Raw genomic sequence first — 16,153 nt, 5'->3', positions numbered from 1 at the left:
CGCACCATTCCACGCTTCCCCTCTCAGCAAATCGAATCTCCCGGCATGGGGTTGTACCATGCACAAACACGTCCATGGTACCATTTAAAATTCCTCCCCTTTCGTCAGAAGCATGCTTCCAGTAGAGGAAGGTTCACTCTAACTTCCTCTTCAATTCTCCTTGTAAAATCTGTCTGCAAAAGTGTGCACTTTACTGCTCCTTTCGTAGTCCCCCTTTCCTTATCGTCTTCCCCTTCCTTCGCTGCCTTGTTGGTACAGCCCACTCTCGGGCTCAGCACCGGGCGAATCCTCCGCTAGTACGGAGACGACCGAGTTCTCAAGATGGCGGCCCCATGCGGAAACAGCCCCAGGGAGCAGCCATGTTGCTTCCTGAACAAAGCCTCTGAAGATGCGGAACGGGCAAAACCGCCCCGTACGGAACAACGCAGCCTAGGGAGTCTGGTGTTGTGCTCCCGGACAGGAAGCAGGAGAGTTTGCCAATATGGATGTGACAGCGGTTCCCATTAAGCCGTGATGGGGGTTTTGGGACCTGATAATCCAGCTGGGAGTCAGAGGCGGCATGTGTGCGGTGAAGGGTGAGTCTGTGGGATTGGTAATGGGAGGAGAGGAGCCCGTGAGGGTCTGTAGTAGGTTTATGAAGTCACTGGTGGGGGAAGTAGGTGGGATTAGTGTTGGATTTATGTGGAAGTCCACGATGTGATTAGTAACTGGAAAGTGAGAAGTGAGGGGGTGTCTGTGGGGTCAGGAATGGCGTGCAGGTGGACTGACTGGTGGGTTTAACTGGGTTCAGTGATTTACGGGGCTCTGAGGAATCAGTGATGGGAGGCTATGGACTAAATGATGGGGACATCCATGTGTTCAGTGATGTGATGGACATGGGGGAGTTCAGTAGGGTACATAATTGCTAGGCTTGAGAATTCCAAGATTTAGATGGGGACAGTAATGGGGCCACGGTGTTGTGGTGGTCAGCCACATTTTACTGGGGAAGGCCTTTACTTACGTTACATTTCCACAGGTCATAGGCAGCTGAGTTCTTAAAGGTCAACCCCTTTTCACATCTTTTCGTAGTCTACCATTGCCCCCTAAGCATTTGTGATGGTACCCCCAACAAGACCAAACAAATCAAAACTGATAGAATCATAATAAAAAGTTTGATTTCAGTCCTCCACTTTCTCAGTTTGTTTAAATCATTTTATATTTTATTCAAGAGACATTTATTGAGCATCTGCTGAGTGTCCAGAGATGAGTATGACTGTTTCTTTTGTTTCCTTCTAGATCTGTTTTGATACAGCCTGGGATACCCCCTATAAAATAATCTATCATGGGAGCCCCCACTTCCTCTGGGCTAGTTCAGCTCTGTCTGCATGACTTGTCCTGGGACTGAGGAAAGTTTACCAGGTATGTACCTTCCTGCATTGTGGTATATTCTCTTTTTTTCGGTAGTTCCAACCTATCACCGTTTTTGTATGCAGACAATAGCGCTGTTGAAAAAGAGCAATACAAATTTAAACAGAAAACATATTAAAATTAACCTTTGAGTTCATGCACATTGATTTAGCAAGAGTTTTCTGAGTTGGGGGAAAATATAAGAGAGTTCTTGGAAGATTGTTGGAATTCAGCTGCTGGTTCTTTTTAGGAATAGGGAATGCATGCCTCAGTTTTCCATTTGGTCATTCCCATTCTTATTGCCAAGGAGCTCCATCTTCACTTATATCTTTATATAGCTATCCATGATTATTGCCTCATGAAAATCTTACATAAATAGAATTGCTGATTCCCAGGGGGAACAATAAGTTGTTAGTAAATCAGCTGGAAACATATCTTCACATCTATCCAATTATAAACTTTGGTCAACTTCTATGTGATCATATTATAATTACAAGAGGAGTAAAGAATGATCCCTCCTCCACATGGTGCTTGCTGATCCTTCTGTTAGGCTCAGACAACCTTATCCCACAGGGTAGCCCATTAGCTACCTGACTTCTGGTGTTAGTTGTTGCTAGACTGGTGAATGTGAAAGCTGCAGTCTGGGTTTGGTCTACGAAAAACATTCTGATCACCAGTTTTGCTTTTTCAGTCATCTGGCCTTTTGGAAAAGAGCAAAAAATGATGAAGTCCCAGGTGAGTTGCTTTTTTTTAAAAAAAATTCTTCTTTGGTTTTTCATACAATCAAATGGAAAGTAAAGATAGCTAAAATCTGGATTAAGGAAAAGGTGGTAACAATAAAGATCAAGACCTCAAAAGCGTTGCTAGGTAATATGTAAAAAACCTGGCTGGAAACCATTTTTATAAATTAATGTACTAATTGTTCTGATCTTTCTTGCAGACATCATGAGTTACACAATTTGCATTTCCCTAAAGAGAAAGATAAATTTCCCATGGTAGGAAAATATTTCTTGCCATATAAGACTAAAAAAAAAATTCCTTTTTGGCTTTTACTCTAGGAGGTGGAGTGCACAGTGTCCTCACCAACACTCCTTTGGTAAATGCCACAGTAGGTTTCTTGTAGTGGTGTCTTAAAATGATCTTTTTAGAGGGAATGTATCATAATGTCTAGCCAAACTCCTTCAACCTTATTCTTGAGTGGGGGATGGCAAATTATTATCCATGGGCCAAATCCCATTCTCCAACTGTTTTTATAAACAAAGCTTTATTGGAGCACAGCCATGCTGTTTGTTTACATGTTGTCTATAACTTTTTTCTAACTACAATGGCAGAGATGAGTAGTCACAACAGAAACTGTATGGCCTGGAATGCCAAAAATATAAACTTTACTGAAAAAATTTGTTGACCTCTGCTTTCGAGGAACAAACTAATTACAGATGCTTCCTATTGTCCAGCTTTATCCACAGATAAATTCATTAACGTAAGATAGGCACATTTTGAATGTTTTTCTAAACTATATATTTCTCTCAAAAAAAGCCATTCTTAAATTTTATTTATCTGGCAAATCTTTGGAGGGCAAAGGTCTCTGATGCTCCGTATCTTTTGCTGTGCTTTCAGAATTTGTAGGATTACTGTCAAGTTCAAGGCTGTTCCTTCTTTGCTCTCCCATTTTTAAAAGTTTGTATTATTTTTTCTTTCTGCCAGCATTGGCATATAAACATTTAAAATTATATAAAAGATAAAAATTTAAAACAAAGAGACCTTTTAACTTAAACTCACTTTCTACCACGATAATCAGTGTTAACCATTGCTTCTAACCTTCCAAACCTTTTTTGATACGAATATAACTGTGATTAACTGTTTATGTGTAAAAGTACAAATGTGTGAGAATGTCTTATTTTCATACACTTTTCTTTTGGAAAAAGAATGTTATGGTAAACATTTTGTTCTGCAACTTGACTTTTAACTTACTGTCCAATATAAAGCTCTTTTGTATACATTTAGAATATCTTTCCATATCAGTACATAGAATTCTCCTTTATTATTTTATCAGATGCATAATATTTCCTTGTGGCCTGGTTGTCTGGGATTGTTTCTTCATCTTGCAGATAGAGAGTATAATCCTTATAGGGTTGTTGTGAGAATTGAGTAAAAACCATGCTTGAAACTATAACCGGGGCATGGTTTATACTGTATTGAAGTATCAGCTGTTATTACATCATCAGTATCATTATCATTGTCAAATCTTGAAGTCAGCTTTTGCATTGGAGTCCTTATGTATATTTTACAGTAGAGTTTAGAGTTCTGTTGCAAAAAGACTTTTTTGTTGTTTTTGTTTTTGGATTTCAGTAGCTTTGCTTGAGAGCTGTGCTGTCTAATATAGTAGCCATCGGTCAAATGTGGTTACTGAACACTTGCAATTGCCTAGTTTGAATTGAGACATGTTGTGTTAAGTCCATACCAGATTTCAAAGTTATATTTCCAAAATACTCACTAGTAGTTTTTAAGGATTGATTACATGTTGAAACAATATCTTGAGTAATATATTGGAATAAATATATATTATTGAAAGTAATTTTTTGAATGTGGTTCCTAGAAAATGTAAACTTACTATCTGGTTAGCTTTATATTTCTGTTACACAACGCTGCTTTGAAGGAGAATGGATTTTTTAATTAGCCCAGTACATCCAACTGCTGTGGCTAATTAGTTGATTAATTGCTTCTTCCTTCAGGAAGAGGGCTGTATATTAGTTCCCTACCATCCAGAAGTGAAGTCGTTTTTACACATATCCTCCTTTTCAGCCTGTAACACCTACTTCCCTTTCACTTCTTCCATCTCTTACTTGTGCTTCCATTTCCGCAGGGACCCGAGCTGTAAAAATGGTTTCTAGTTGACAAAAGTATAATTTTCCACTGATTATGTACTGTATTTTTCTCAAAATTAAGAAATTTATACCTGCTTATTATATTGAAGCATTTGGGTATCATTAATAAAGCAAAATCAGAATGTTAGAATAATAACATCTATGAATTTACCTCTCAGAATGGATTTCCTCTGTACTGCAGATTTATTATCTTTCTTATGTTACTTTTCTTCAGATTAAAAAAATGTAGACTAATACACAAAACAGTTTTTAACTAAACATGAATTTTTGTTTTTTCTTTGTAATCATTATTCATTTCTTTTTAACAAACATTTCTTAAGTACCCAGTTTATGTCATATGCACTGGCTAGCTGCTGAATATCCTGAGCAGATTTAGGTATAGTTTTCTTCTGGGAGGACTGCAGAGAAAAAAGAGATGTGGAAACCAACATTAACACATTGGCAGAGATGTTAAGAGATGTAGAAACTAACATTAACACATAAAAGTTCTGTAGCAGACATGGGAGCAGGTACTGTTATAGCAGAGAGTGGGGAACAACCAGATTTCTAAGGAAGTAGGTAATAGGCTTAAATGATTATTGAACTTTGGCTCATGAGGGAAGTAGGCCGAGGACGGGAAGCAGCGTTTGTAAAAGTAGGGCAGAGTGATTTTAGGAAGAATTTCTGAGAATTTTATGAGAATTTTATGAGAATTGCTGAGAATTTTAAAACTAAAATGGAAAGTGCTTCATGGAAAGGTCGACTAAGGTTGGTATTGAAGTGATAAAATATAAAAGATCATGTTTACAGTATCAAGGAGGCAGTTTGGACTGCAGTAGTCAAGAACTAGACTATTGAGTGAGAATCTTGCAGATATGAGAGTTCATCAATCGTATATTTAGTATGTAATCTTTGGCAAGTATTAACCACTGTAATCCTCAGTGTTCTTATATGTAAAATAGGAAAATTAATAGGATTGTCACAGACAACTATGTGTTTGGCAGCTTGACAGAGTGAATATGGAATTGGTGTGGGATGAGAGAAAACTTGAGATTTGAGATGAGAGAGATGAGACTGTGTTAGCAAGGAAGAAAACAAAGGAGGCTTTTAAGCAGGCAGTGTTGACATTTGAAATAATCATTTTCATTCTGAAAGTGGTGTTTGGTAATAATGGAATATTTAGGAAAAAAGTCTGAACAATTTATTTACAATAATACAGATCACTATTAGATTAGTTTCTGCTATTAGTTAACAACTATTGTGAGGATAATGGGGACATAATTAAAATAGTCAGTTTTCCCCCCAGAAACATTTTATAACTCTACTTTTACCCAAATTCTTTTCTGATGTTATGTCACTAATTTGTTGTGGTTTCTTCGTTAATGTTTTCTACACATTTTTGTTGAGTTTATCATTCGGGATTCCTTATTTTTTGTTGCTACTGTAGTTGGTATATTCATTCTATTACTAGCTATTGTGTTTATATAAGACAGCTATTAAATTTGGGGAAGCTAAGATCATTTTCTTATGAAATAAAGATATTAGATTAATGATCTTCTAGAGCTCTGACATTCTGTGATTCTCTAAATGTAGCTTTTCTTTTTTTAAAAAAAATGTACTTGCAAAGGGCATTTCTGCTCTCTAATCATTAATTAAAATTCTCCCATGTCTTATTTTGTTACTTTTATGGTCTTTAGTACTTTTTAGAGTTAAAATTTTTATTCCATCAGAATTTATTCTTTTTTCCCAGGTATTATATAGCGTATTGGTTTGCTAGGACTGCTATGACAAAGTACCACAAACTGGGTGGCTTAAACAATAGAAATTTTGTCTCATAGTTCTGGAGACTAGAAGTCCAAAATCAAGGTTGTTCTTCTTCAGGACTGTGAGGGATGTATTTGTTTCATGCCTCTCTCCTTAGCTTCTTTATAACCATCTTGTTTTTACTCTTTGCATTATCTTCCCTCTATGCATGTCTTTGTGTTCAAATTTCCTCCTTTGGATAAGGACACAGATCATATTAGATTTAGTTTCACCCTAAATACCTCATATAGCTAGGTATATCTGCAATGACCCTGTTTCCAAGTCATATCACATTTTGAGGTACTGGGGGTTAGGACTTCAACATATAAATATTCAGAAGATACATCTTAACCCATAATATTTCTTCAACATTATTCCTTTCCTATTTACTATTCATTGTTTCAATACTATTCATCCAATAATCCATCTTCCTCCCAGTTATTTGGGTGCTGCCTTTGAAACGTATGAAATTACTGTATGTATTAGATAGGCATTTTATGGTTTACCTCTTTTTTTCTCTTCATATGCCTGGCTCTGCTTGCTAAAAACAGGATTTTATTTTGTTTTTCCCAAAAACTATGATACAAAACTAGGTGTGGGTGTAGCTGTGCACATTACAGTAGAAATTATGAGAATGATCACTTCAGATTGAACAGGAATTTGCTATTACAGGGGTTAGTATCATTCAAGGATGTGGCTGTGGATTTCACCCAGGAGGAGTGGCAGCAACTTGACCCTGCTCAGAGAACCCTGTACAGGGATGTGATGCTGGAGAACTACAGCCACCTGGTCTCAATGGGTAAGGATGGCTTTCCCGAATAACTCAGAGTTGTCCAATAAAGTGCCTTTCCTTACCAGTTGCTGTGATTAGGTTGTCCCCTGACGTATGTCATGACTTTTATGACCTTCATACCTTTGCAAATGGAGGTTATGCCTTTGTTGAGGGCTAACTGGACAGCTTCACTGTAGACCATCTGAAACTGCACCTTTTCTTTTTCCTTAGATAAAGTCAATTTCAATCCTCTGTGATTTCTGTTTAATAGGGTATCCAGTTTCTAAACCAGATGTCATCTCCAAGTTGGAACAAGGAGAAGAGCCATGGATCATAAAGAGAGACATATCAAATTGGATCTATCCAGATGAATATCAGGCAGATGGGAGACAAGGGAAGTAAAATATCAATTTATGTGTATTTTTTTAATTGATTGGTGCCTGAGGTTTATGTTTCTATCCTTATCGAAATCTCTTATTCTTTGCTTCTATGCTGAGAATTTAGTAGTCACTCAGCAAGTAATTGTGGAGACTTTCAGAGGAGTCCTGTTTTTTGTTGATCCTGTCTCATGTGTGTATATATATATTTATATTTACTGTCTTTTCTGAAAGAGTTTTAAAGGCAATAAAAGGCAAATTCCTTTCAAGAACATAAGCTGTACTTTAAAAGGCAAGATTCCCAGGTAAATGACTGTACTAAATTAAATGTCAAATGCAGTTACTGTTTTAAAAGTTCAGAGAAAATTAGAGTCTAAAGAGATGTGGGAGTATTTGAGAGACATTTTTTAGAGCATGCAACTGTAACTACTCTGAATGACATAAATGCTGCTGAGGCTGAAGGAGGAGGGTGAAGACAAGCAAACAGTGTTGGAGAGAGTATATGAACAAAACTAGGGTCAGGAAGATATAGCTTTTCTGGGAGAACTTTACTAGTTTTACTTGACATGTATAGAAAGTAGTTTATTGGGAGTAGTGGAATTTACATCTGTATTCTCCGTTTGACTCTGATACTGAATCTGCAGCAGGATATTGAATTTTTCCATTATTTGTGTTAGTTGTTAGGAAAATAGATGGAGGGGAGTTAAAGTATTTTGCATACAGAAGATACCTTGTTTCTTTAGAGTGATGGTAGGATAATAAAAATGTGTAGCACATGGTTTATAATACAAATGAAATTAAAAGGTGAAAAGGGGTTTCTATTTAGAAAGCAGAAGTGAAAGATTCTAAAAGAATAATAAAAAAGTAGTGATGAGACCCCTGACACTTTTTCCTTGCTTTTAAGTTTAGTTTTTACATGAATATTTCTGTTTAACATTCTTGTCTATCTCTTCACCTGATAACACTATATGCTGTACTGTCTTCTGAGATGACCTGTTTCCATCCTTTTTTTGTGAGTTCATCTACTATGTTGGATCATCCATTTGTTCTACTTCTTTACCCTCTGTTAATTGACTCTTGTGATGACTCTTAAATTGTATCTTTTCTTCTTTTAGACAGGAAGAGTAACCTTCACAACTCCCAGTCATGTATTTTGGGGACAGTTTCCTTCCATCATAAGATACTGAAAGGAGTCACAAAGGATGGTTCATTGTGCTCCATTTTAAAAGTCTGTCAAGGTGATGGTCAGCTGCAGAGAATTCTAGAGAATCAAGACAAACTCTTCAGGCAGGTCACATTTGTTAACAGCAAAACAGTGACTGAGGCATCAGGGCATAAATATAATCCATTGGGGAAAATATTTCAAGAGTGCATAGAAACAGGTACATCAATACAGAGATTCCATAAATACGATGCTTTGAAAAAGAACTTAAAACCAAATATTGACCTACCGAGTTGTTATAAGAGCAATTCAAGAAAAAAAATTGATCAGAGTTTTGGAGGTAGAAAATCATCTAGCCAGAGTGAGCCCAATTCTAATCTTGAGAAGATTCACAATGGCATAATACCTTTTGATGATAATCAGTATGGAAACGTTTTTAGAAATACACAATCCCTTATTCAGTATCAGAATGTGGAAACTAAAGAGAAAACTTGTGTATGTGTTACATGTGGAAAAGCCTTTGCTAAGAAGTCACAGCTCATTGTACATCAAAGAATTCATACTGGAAAGAAACCTTATGATTGTGGTACATGCGGAAAAGCCTTCAGTGAGAAGTTTCATCTTGTTGTACATCAGAGAACTCATACTGGGGAGAAACCTTATGATTGTTCTGAATGTGGAAAAGCCTTCTCTCAGAAATCATCCCTTATTATACATCAGAGAGTTCACACTGGGGAAAAACCCTATGAATGTAGTGAATGCGGGAAAGCCTTCTCCCAGAAGTCACCCCTCATTATACATCAGAGAATACATACTGGGGAAAAACCCTATGAATGTAGAGAGTGTGGGAAGGCCTTTTCCCAGAAGTCACAGCTGATTATACACCATAGAGCTCATACTGGAGAAAAACCATATGAGTGTACTGAATGTGGGAAAGCCTTCTGTGAGAAGTCCCATCTGATCATACATAAAAGAATTCACACTGGTGAGAAACCCTACAAATGTGCTCAATGTGAGGAAGCCTTCAGCAGGAAGACAGAACTCATTACACATCAGTTAGTTCATACTGGGGAAAAACCTTATGAATGTACTGAATGTGGGAAGACATTCTCCCGCAAATCACAGCTCATCATACATCAGAGAACACATACTGGAGAAAAACCCTATAAATGTAGTGAATGTGGCAAAGCCTTCTGCCAGAAGTCACATCTCATTGGACATCAGAGAATTCACACAGGAGAAAAACCTTATATATGTACTGAATGTGGGAAAGCCTTCTCTCAGAAGTCTCACCTTCCGGGACACCAGCGAATTCATACAGGAGAGAAACCTTACATATGTGCTGAATGTGGAAAGGCCTTTTCTCAGAAGTCAGACCTTGTTTTACATCAGAGGATTCATACTGGGGAAAGACCCTATCAATGTGCTATATGTGGGAAGGCCTTCATCCAGAAGTCACAACTAACTGTACACCAGAGAATTCATACAGTGGTAAAATCATAATGAACTGGCCACAGAAAAGCCTTAGAATTAGCTCAAGCCTTAATAATTACTAGAAACCCAATTAATTTGATAAGCTTGGGGACAATATCCCAATAGATAAAAATTTTTAAGGGAATCTGTTTCTAGTTTGGTGATGCCTAACTTTTCCAGCAAAGATGATGGAAAATAGTTATATAAATGAAGAACATGTTTAATATGGCATGTAAAGATTTTAAAGTTATGAACTCAGTGATCAGTGCAGCAAGTTAAGCATACAGAATATTGTCAAGTTGCATATTCTTTATACTACATAATGATAATCAGCCATTGTGAAACTGCTAATATTAACTTGGCATAATTATGGCCATAAAGTAATTTTCTATAAAAGACATGGAAGAAAACTTGAGTAAACAACAAAATAAAACCTATATGCTATTTTAAGAAGGGGCTTGAGCATGACCCCTAAAGCTACATGTAAAGGTCTTGTACAAAAAATGGAACGATAGGTTGATCAGATCCAGTAAAGTTGATCTGTATGCATTTTCCCATCTCAAGCATATAAGTTGACCTGCATCTCTGGAAGGACCTTGAGATTGATGCATTTTGAGCAGGTCTCCCTTTTATTCTTCCCAACTGGGAACTTGGAGCTGAAAAACATTGGCACTGAGGCCAGATGGTCTTGGGTTTAATCCTGGCTCAGTGACTCACAGATTGTGTGACTTGAGACAAACATACTTCCCCTGAGTATTTTTTTATCCGTAAGTACAAATACAATGCAGAACTCATTTTCAGTTAATATTAGTACTTTTTAAATCTTTACTCTCTATCTTGAAGCATTAGATGCTAAGACTAATGTGTAAAAACCACATCTGAAATTGCTTTTCCCTCTGGACACTCTGCTTTTGATTGTTCATCCCTATAAGTGGCTCATTTTACTGTCTTCTGATCCTGGTGGCCTTATTTTTGCTATGTTAAGGTTATGTTTTTTAATACTTGCATTTATTTTCATATACTTATATAAACCGTGGTGATTGCACATAAAGACCTTGCCTAATGTCTCTTCACTTCTTTGTGATCCTTTTCCTGAAGCCCCAACTGTTTTCCTTGAAAACTTACAGGGAAGACTCTTGGGGAGAGAAGTAATGCCTGCATAGCCTTGAGAACTGGAGGTCTCTAAGATACCTCCTACTATACTTTCTGTCATTCCATCCATTCCCCGATAAGCATTTTTAGATGAGCACCCTTGCTGGAAGTGACCTGCAGGAGAGCATAATTGGCAAGTATGAGAATGCCTGTGTGATAAACACAGCATCTGCACATATTTCCTGCTTGATTTCCTATCCACTTGATCCCCTTCCTGCTTGGCTGAACTGTCTGTTGTGAAAATATGGGGCTCCTCTAGTTGAGAATGACTGTAGAGTAGAGGGCACGCTGGACAGGGATGTGGAAACTGAATATTAAAGATGCCATTCACTGGACAGGGATGTGGGAACTCAATATTAAAGATGTCATTCACCCACATCCCAGGTGATTTATATATTGTTGGAGTGGGAAAAGAGAAATCCAAAAGAGCAAGCCCATTCATAAAATGGATCTGCTAATTTTATTGTTGAATAACCAAAATAAAAATACTATGTAACATATGGGTAGCTAGCACATGGCTATAAAACTCTAGTGGATTTTTAGCTCTATTTATATGGAACTAAAGCTACAGTTGTGTGGAACTAAGCTTCCCCCCTGTTGGTAAATGGCAGATACCCAGTTTTCATCAATAGTTACATTGAGCTTACTCTGATGTCTTGTTTTGCGTAATTCTTTTATCAGGCTTACTCTGATGGTCTGTTCTTTGTATTTTTTTTATCTGTGCATCCTATGGTTGCCCCAACAGTGTATCTAATATGTGTGATTAGTCATATTCTTCACTCCTCAACACAATCACATCAGTTTTTCACAATAGTCAATGAACCTTATATCAAAACCTCAAAAACCTTGTTTTAAAAGATCTTATAATTTGGTTCTAAAATTATATACAGAAATGCTCCAAGGCAAGAGTAGCTAAGACACTTTTGAAGAACAAATTTGGATAACTTATTAGACTTCTTATAAAACAGTGGTAATTAAGACAATGTGGTATTACATGAGTAGTCATGTAGATCAATGGTAAAAGAGAATCTGAAAACTAATAATTACCTGCAGACACTTGAATTATGACAAAGTTGGCATTCTAGAACAATAGGAGGAAACTCGCCGTTTCAATAATGCCTCTGACTCGGTTATCCAAATGGGTAAAACAAAGAAAAAACAAATTTACTGCATACTATTCACAAAATTTATTCTGCCTAAACCTATAATAGAGGAAAATGTGTAGCAGTAAGTAAGTATATATCAGGCAAAAAGAAAGCCTGAAAATAACTAAGCAACAGTCTCAATAGGTTAGAATAAAAAAACGCTGTGATCTAACTCCAAAAAAGTAAAAAGGACATGATAAAGGTAAGGGAAGATGAAGAAATAGGAAAGCACAAAATAGGAACAACAAAACAAGAAAATTATGGCTCACTTTTGTAATCCCCATACTTTAGGAAGACAAGGTGGGAGGACACCTTGAGCCCAGGAGTTCAAGGCTGCAGTGGTTGCACCACTGCACTCCATCCTGGGTGACAGAATAAGACCCTGTCTCAAAAAAAATGTAGATTGAAAAAAATAAACCTTTAAGTAAACTGGGAATAAAGGGCAGCCTCCTCAAATAGTTAAAGGGTGTAGATGGAAAACCTACAGTAAATATCATATTTAATGGCTGGAAGAAAGGCAAGAATATTTACTTGACTCTTTCTGGTTAACATACTGGCGAATTTAGCCAGTGCAATAAGCAAAGCAAAGTAGGGAGTGGGCCTGCAACCTGGAAAGGAAGAAATAAAAGTGTTGTTATTTGTAGACAACATATCCTTCTATGTAGAAGATCTCAAACACTGCACAAAATATTTACTAGACCTAATAAGCAGGTTTTGCAAAATATCTAAATAATTCAGAGAGATTAATTAAAACTCAGGTATTCTGATTCTAGAGTCTACACACTTAACAATTACGTTATGCTGCCTCTCCTGCCTCCCTTTCCCTTCTGTAATTCACACAATTATCTTCCACACTGTTTTCTGAATTGGTTCCATGATACATGATGCTTGCATGCAGCTGCTCCTATTATTTAGCCAAACTTTAATATTGAAAAAAAAAAAAACTCCATAAAAACATTTAAAGTCACCATTTAATAAAAAATTTAATCTTAATATTTTAGTGTTCAAAAATGACCTCTTATACGTCCTGGCAGTGAGATAGTTTATTGGGAATACAGACCTATGATAATCATGTTGGATCTTTAAATGAGTTAAGAGGATTCTTACCTGCAGAACACTGGGGATGTGATTGATGCTAAATATTCAGTGAATACCCTGAGCTTTGACCCTCTAGGATTGGAAAGTATAGAAATTTAGTCCCTTGGGAGTTGTGTTCTGGTTGATGATACTCTTTTTTTGCTAGTTTGCCAAAAAAATTAAAAAATCCTGGCCCTGGATTTTGTTGTTGAGAAGACCAACAGGAAGCTTGATTTAATGTCTAACACTGCTTTGAAATTACACATCTATGAAAAATCTCAGCATGTTCATGGATATGGCTGCCTGAAAAGTGTCATACCATACGCAATTACAGCTGCCAGAGACAGGCCAAATCAGTGCCTGTCAAACAAAAAACAAATAGAAAACAAAATGATAGTCTTAATCTAATGATATAAATACTCAGATTAAACAGATGATCTAAAGACACCAATTAGGGGAAGAGATTGTCATATTAGATAAAAACACAGAGACTATATGCCGCCTACAAGAAACACACTAAATGTAAAGACACAAATGAGTTTAAAAGAATGGAAAAAAGATATACCATGATAACACAAATCAAAAGAAATGTGGTGGGCCTATATTAATATCACATAAAAATATATTTCAGGATAAATAATAACAGAGATTTTTTAAAGACCAGTTCATAGTGATAAAGGAACCAGTTTATCATGAGAACATAATCCTAAATACTTATGCACTTAATAGCAGAGCTTCACCATACATGAAGCAAAAACTAATAAAACTTCAAAGGAAAATTAGGTAAATCCACAATTACAGTTAGAAATTTCAATACATTCTCACTAATTGAGAGAATGAGAAGATAGATAATTAGTAAAGTTATAGTAGGTAGACTTGAACAGCAAAATCAACCAATTTGACCTAGCTGACATTTGTAGAACATCCCACCCCAAAATGGTACAATACACATTTTTAAGACCATGTAAAACATTTACCAAGACAAAGCAATAAATTTAAAAGTTAAGGTGATTCATTCTCATGTGATTCTAATGTAATTCATTAGAAATCAATTACATTAGAAATAAATAGCATAAAAGTATCTGGAAAATACCAAATACATGGAAACTAAATAACACACGTCTAAATAACCCATTGGTCAAAGAATGAATCAAAAAGGAAGTATTTTGAACTCAATGAAAATAAAAACAACATATCAACATTTGTGAAATGCCTCTAAAGTAGTACTTAAAGAGAAATTTGAAGTGTTAAAGGAATGCATTAGAAAAGAAAAGTCTCAAACCAGTGAATCAGTTTCCACCTTAAGAAGATAGGAACAGGAAAAAATGAAATGCATTATAAACAGCAGAATGATCTATTCAAAGCATAAGCTAAACAGAAAAAAGAAAATACATCAAAAGCTGGCTTTTTGAGAAGATATGTCAGACTCAGGAAAAAAAGAGAGAGGACACAATTACTCAAATCAGAAATGAGAGAAGTGACATTACTACAGACTTTACAGACGTCCAGAAAATAAGGGAAGATTATGAACATCTTAATACCAATAAACTTGATAACAGATGAAGTGGATAAATCCTTTGAAAGATACAAGCTACCACAGCTCACTCAAGAAGAAATAGATATTAACATAGTCCTGTATCAATTTTTAAAATTGAATTTGTATGTAAAACCTTATCAAATTCAGGATCATAGACCTTCACTGGTGAACTGTCTCAAACCAAACAATATTTAAAGAGGCAGCAATTCAAACTCTATACAAGCTTTTCCACAAAATTGAAGAGGAAGGGATAATTCCCAATTCATTATATTAGGTCAGCATCACCATGATACAAAACCAGAAGATATTATAAGAAAATAAAACTACAGACCAATATCCCTTATAAATATTGATGCAAAAGTCTAAACAAAATTTTAGCAAATTGAATGTCACATTATATAAAAAGGATAATACATCAAGACCCAAGTGGGTTTTCTCTCAGAAATGCAAGGTTAGATTAACATTTGAAAATCAGTCAATGTAAGTCACCACATTGGCAAACAAAAAGGGAAACCATATTATTATCTCAAAAGATGAAAAAAAGTATTTGACAAAAATCATCTAAAAAGGAACTAACTTCTTCAATAGATCAAAAGGAAGTTAATATCATATAGTGAAAGACTGAGTTTTTTTTTTTAAATACAGAGCAAAGCAAGGATGTCTTCTCTGTCATTTCTATTGATCAATATACTGGAGGTTCAAGGCAGTACAATAGCCAAAAAATGGCATTTGGTATGGAAAAAAAGAAGTAAAACTCTATTTGCAGATTATATGCTCATTGATATGGTTTGACTGTGTCCCCACCCAAATCTCATCTTGAGTTGTAGCTCCCACAATTCCCACATGTTGTGGGAGGGACCTAGTGAGAGGTAATTGAATCATGGGAGCAGGTCATTCCTGTACTATTCTTGTGATAGTAAATATGTCTCATAAGCTCTGATGGTTTTATAAAGGGGGAGTTTCCCTGCACAAGTTCTCTTCTCTTGTCTGGCACCATGTGAAATGTGCTTTTCACCTTCTGCCATGATTGTGAGACCTCCCCAGCCATGTGGAATTGTGAGTCCATTAAACCTTTTCCTTTTGTAAATAGCACAGTCTTGGGTATGTCTTTGTCAGCAGCATGAAAACGAACTAATACAGTCATGTATGTAAAAAATTTTAAATCTTGAAAAAAATATACTAACAACAATATTTGAGATTAGTAAGATCTTCGCATACAAGGTCAATAGTCAAAACTCCACAATAAACAATCAGAAATTGAAATTTAAAAACAATACTACTTGGAGGCCACGGGCGGTGGCTCATATCTGTAATCCCAGCACTTTGGGAGGCCAAGACGGGCGGATCACGAGGTCAGGAGATCGAGACCATCCTGGCTAACATGGTGAAACCCCATCTCTACTAA

At 36.2% G+C, this 16,153-nt stretch overlaps 1 protein-coding gene across 2 annotated transcripts; it reads left to right on the top strand.

Moving 5' to 3' along the window:
- The first annotated feature begins 274 nt into the window (after positions 1-274).
- ZNF300 (zinc finger protein 300) lies at positions 275-10,888 on the top strand. Of its 2 annotated transcripts, none has more exons than XM_011931606.1 (6): positions 275-575; positions 1,276-1,398; positions 2,078-2,121; positions 6,726-6,852; positions 7,097-7,223; positions 8,322-10,888. In XM_011931606.1, the coding sequence occupies exons 2-6, from the start codon at positions 1,365-1,367 to the stop codon at positions 9,865-9,867; spliced, it is 1,878 nt and encodes a 625-aa protein (XP_011786996.1). In that variant the 5' UTR covers positions 275-575; positions 1,276-1,364; the 3' UTR covers positions 9,868-10,888. The 2 variants fall into 2 exon arrangements, with proteins under 2 accessions (XP_011786996.1, XP_011786997.1); XM_011931607.1 differs by having other exon boundaries at positions 8,318-10,888.
- The last annotated feature ends 5,265 nt before the right edge of the window (positions 10,889-16,153 follow it).

The sequence above is a fragment of the Colobus angolensis genome, unplaced genomic scaffold (assembly GCF_000951035.1).
Source record: "Colobus angolensis palliatus isolate OR3802 unplaced genomic scaffold, Cang.pa_1.0 Scaffold90, whole genome shotgun sequence".
Taxonomy (NCBI): Eukaryota; Metazoa; Chordata; class Mammalia; order Primates; family Cercopithecidae; genus Colobus; species Colobus angolensis.
This window is presented reverse-complemented; position numbering and strand designations above follow the sequence as displayed.

Excerpts from the sequence above, each read along its gene's own strand:
- ZNF300 (XM_011931606.1), top strand. The coding sequence starts at position 1,365 with ATGACTTGTCCTGGGACTGAGGAAAGTTTACCAG. Across the intron at positions 2,122-6,725 it reads AAAAAATGATGAAGTCCCAG|GGGTTAGTATCATTCAAGGA; the intron begins GTGAGTTGCTTT and ends TTGCTATTACAG. Across the intron at positions 6,853-7,096 it reads CAGCCACCTGGTCTCAATGG|GGTATCCAGTTTCTAAACCA; the intron begins GTAAGGATGGCT and ends TCTGTTTAATAG.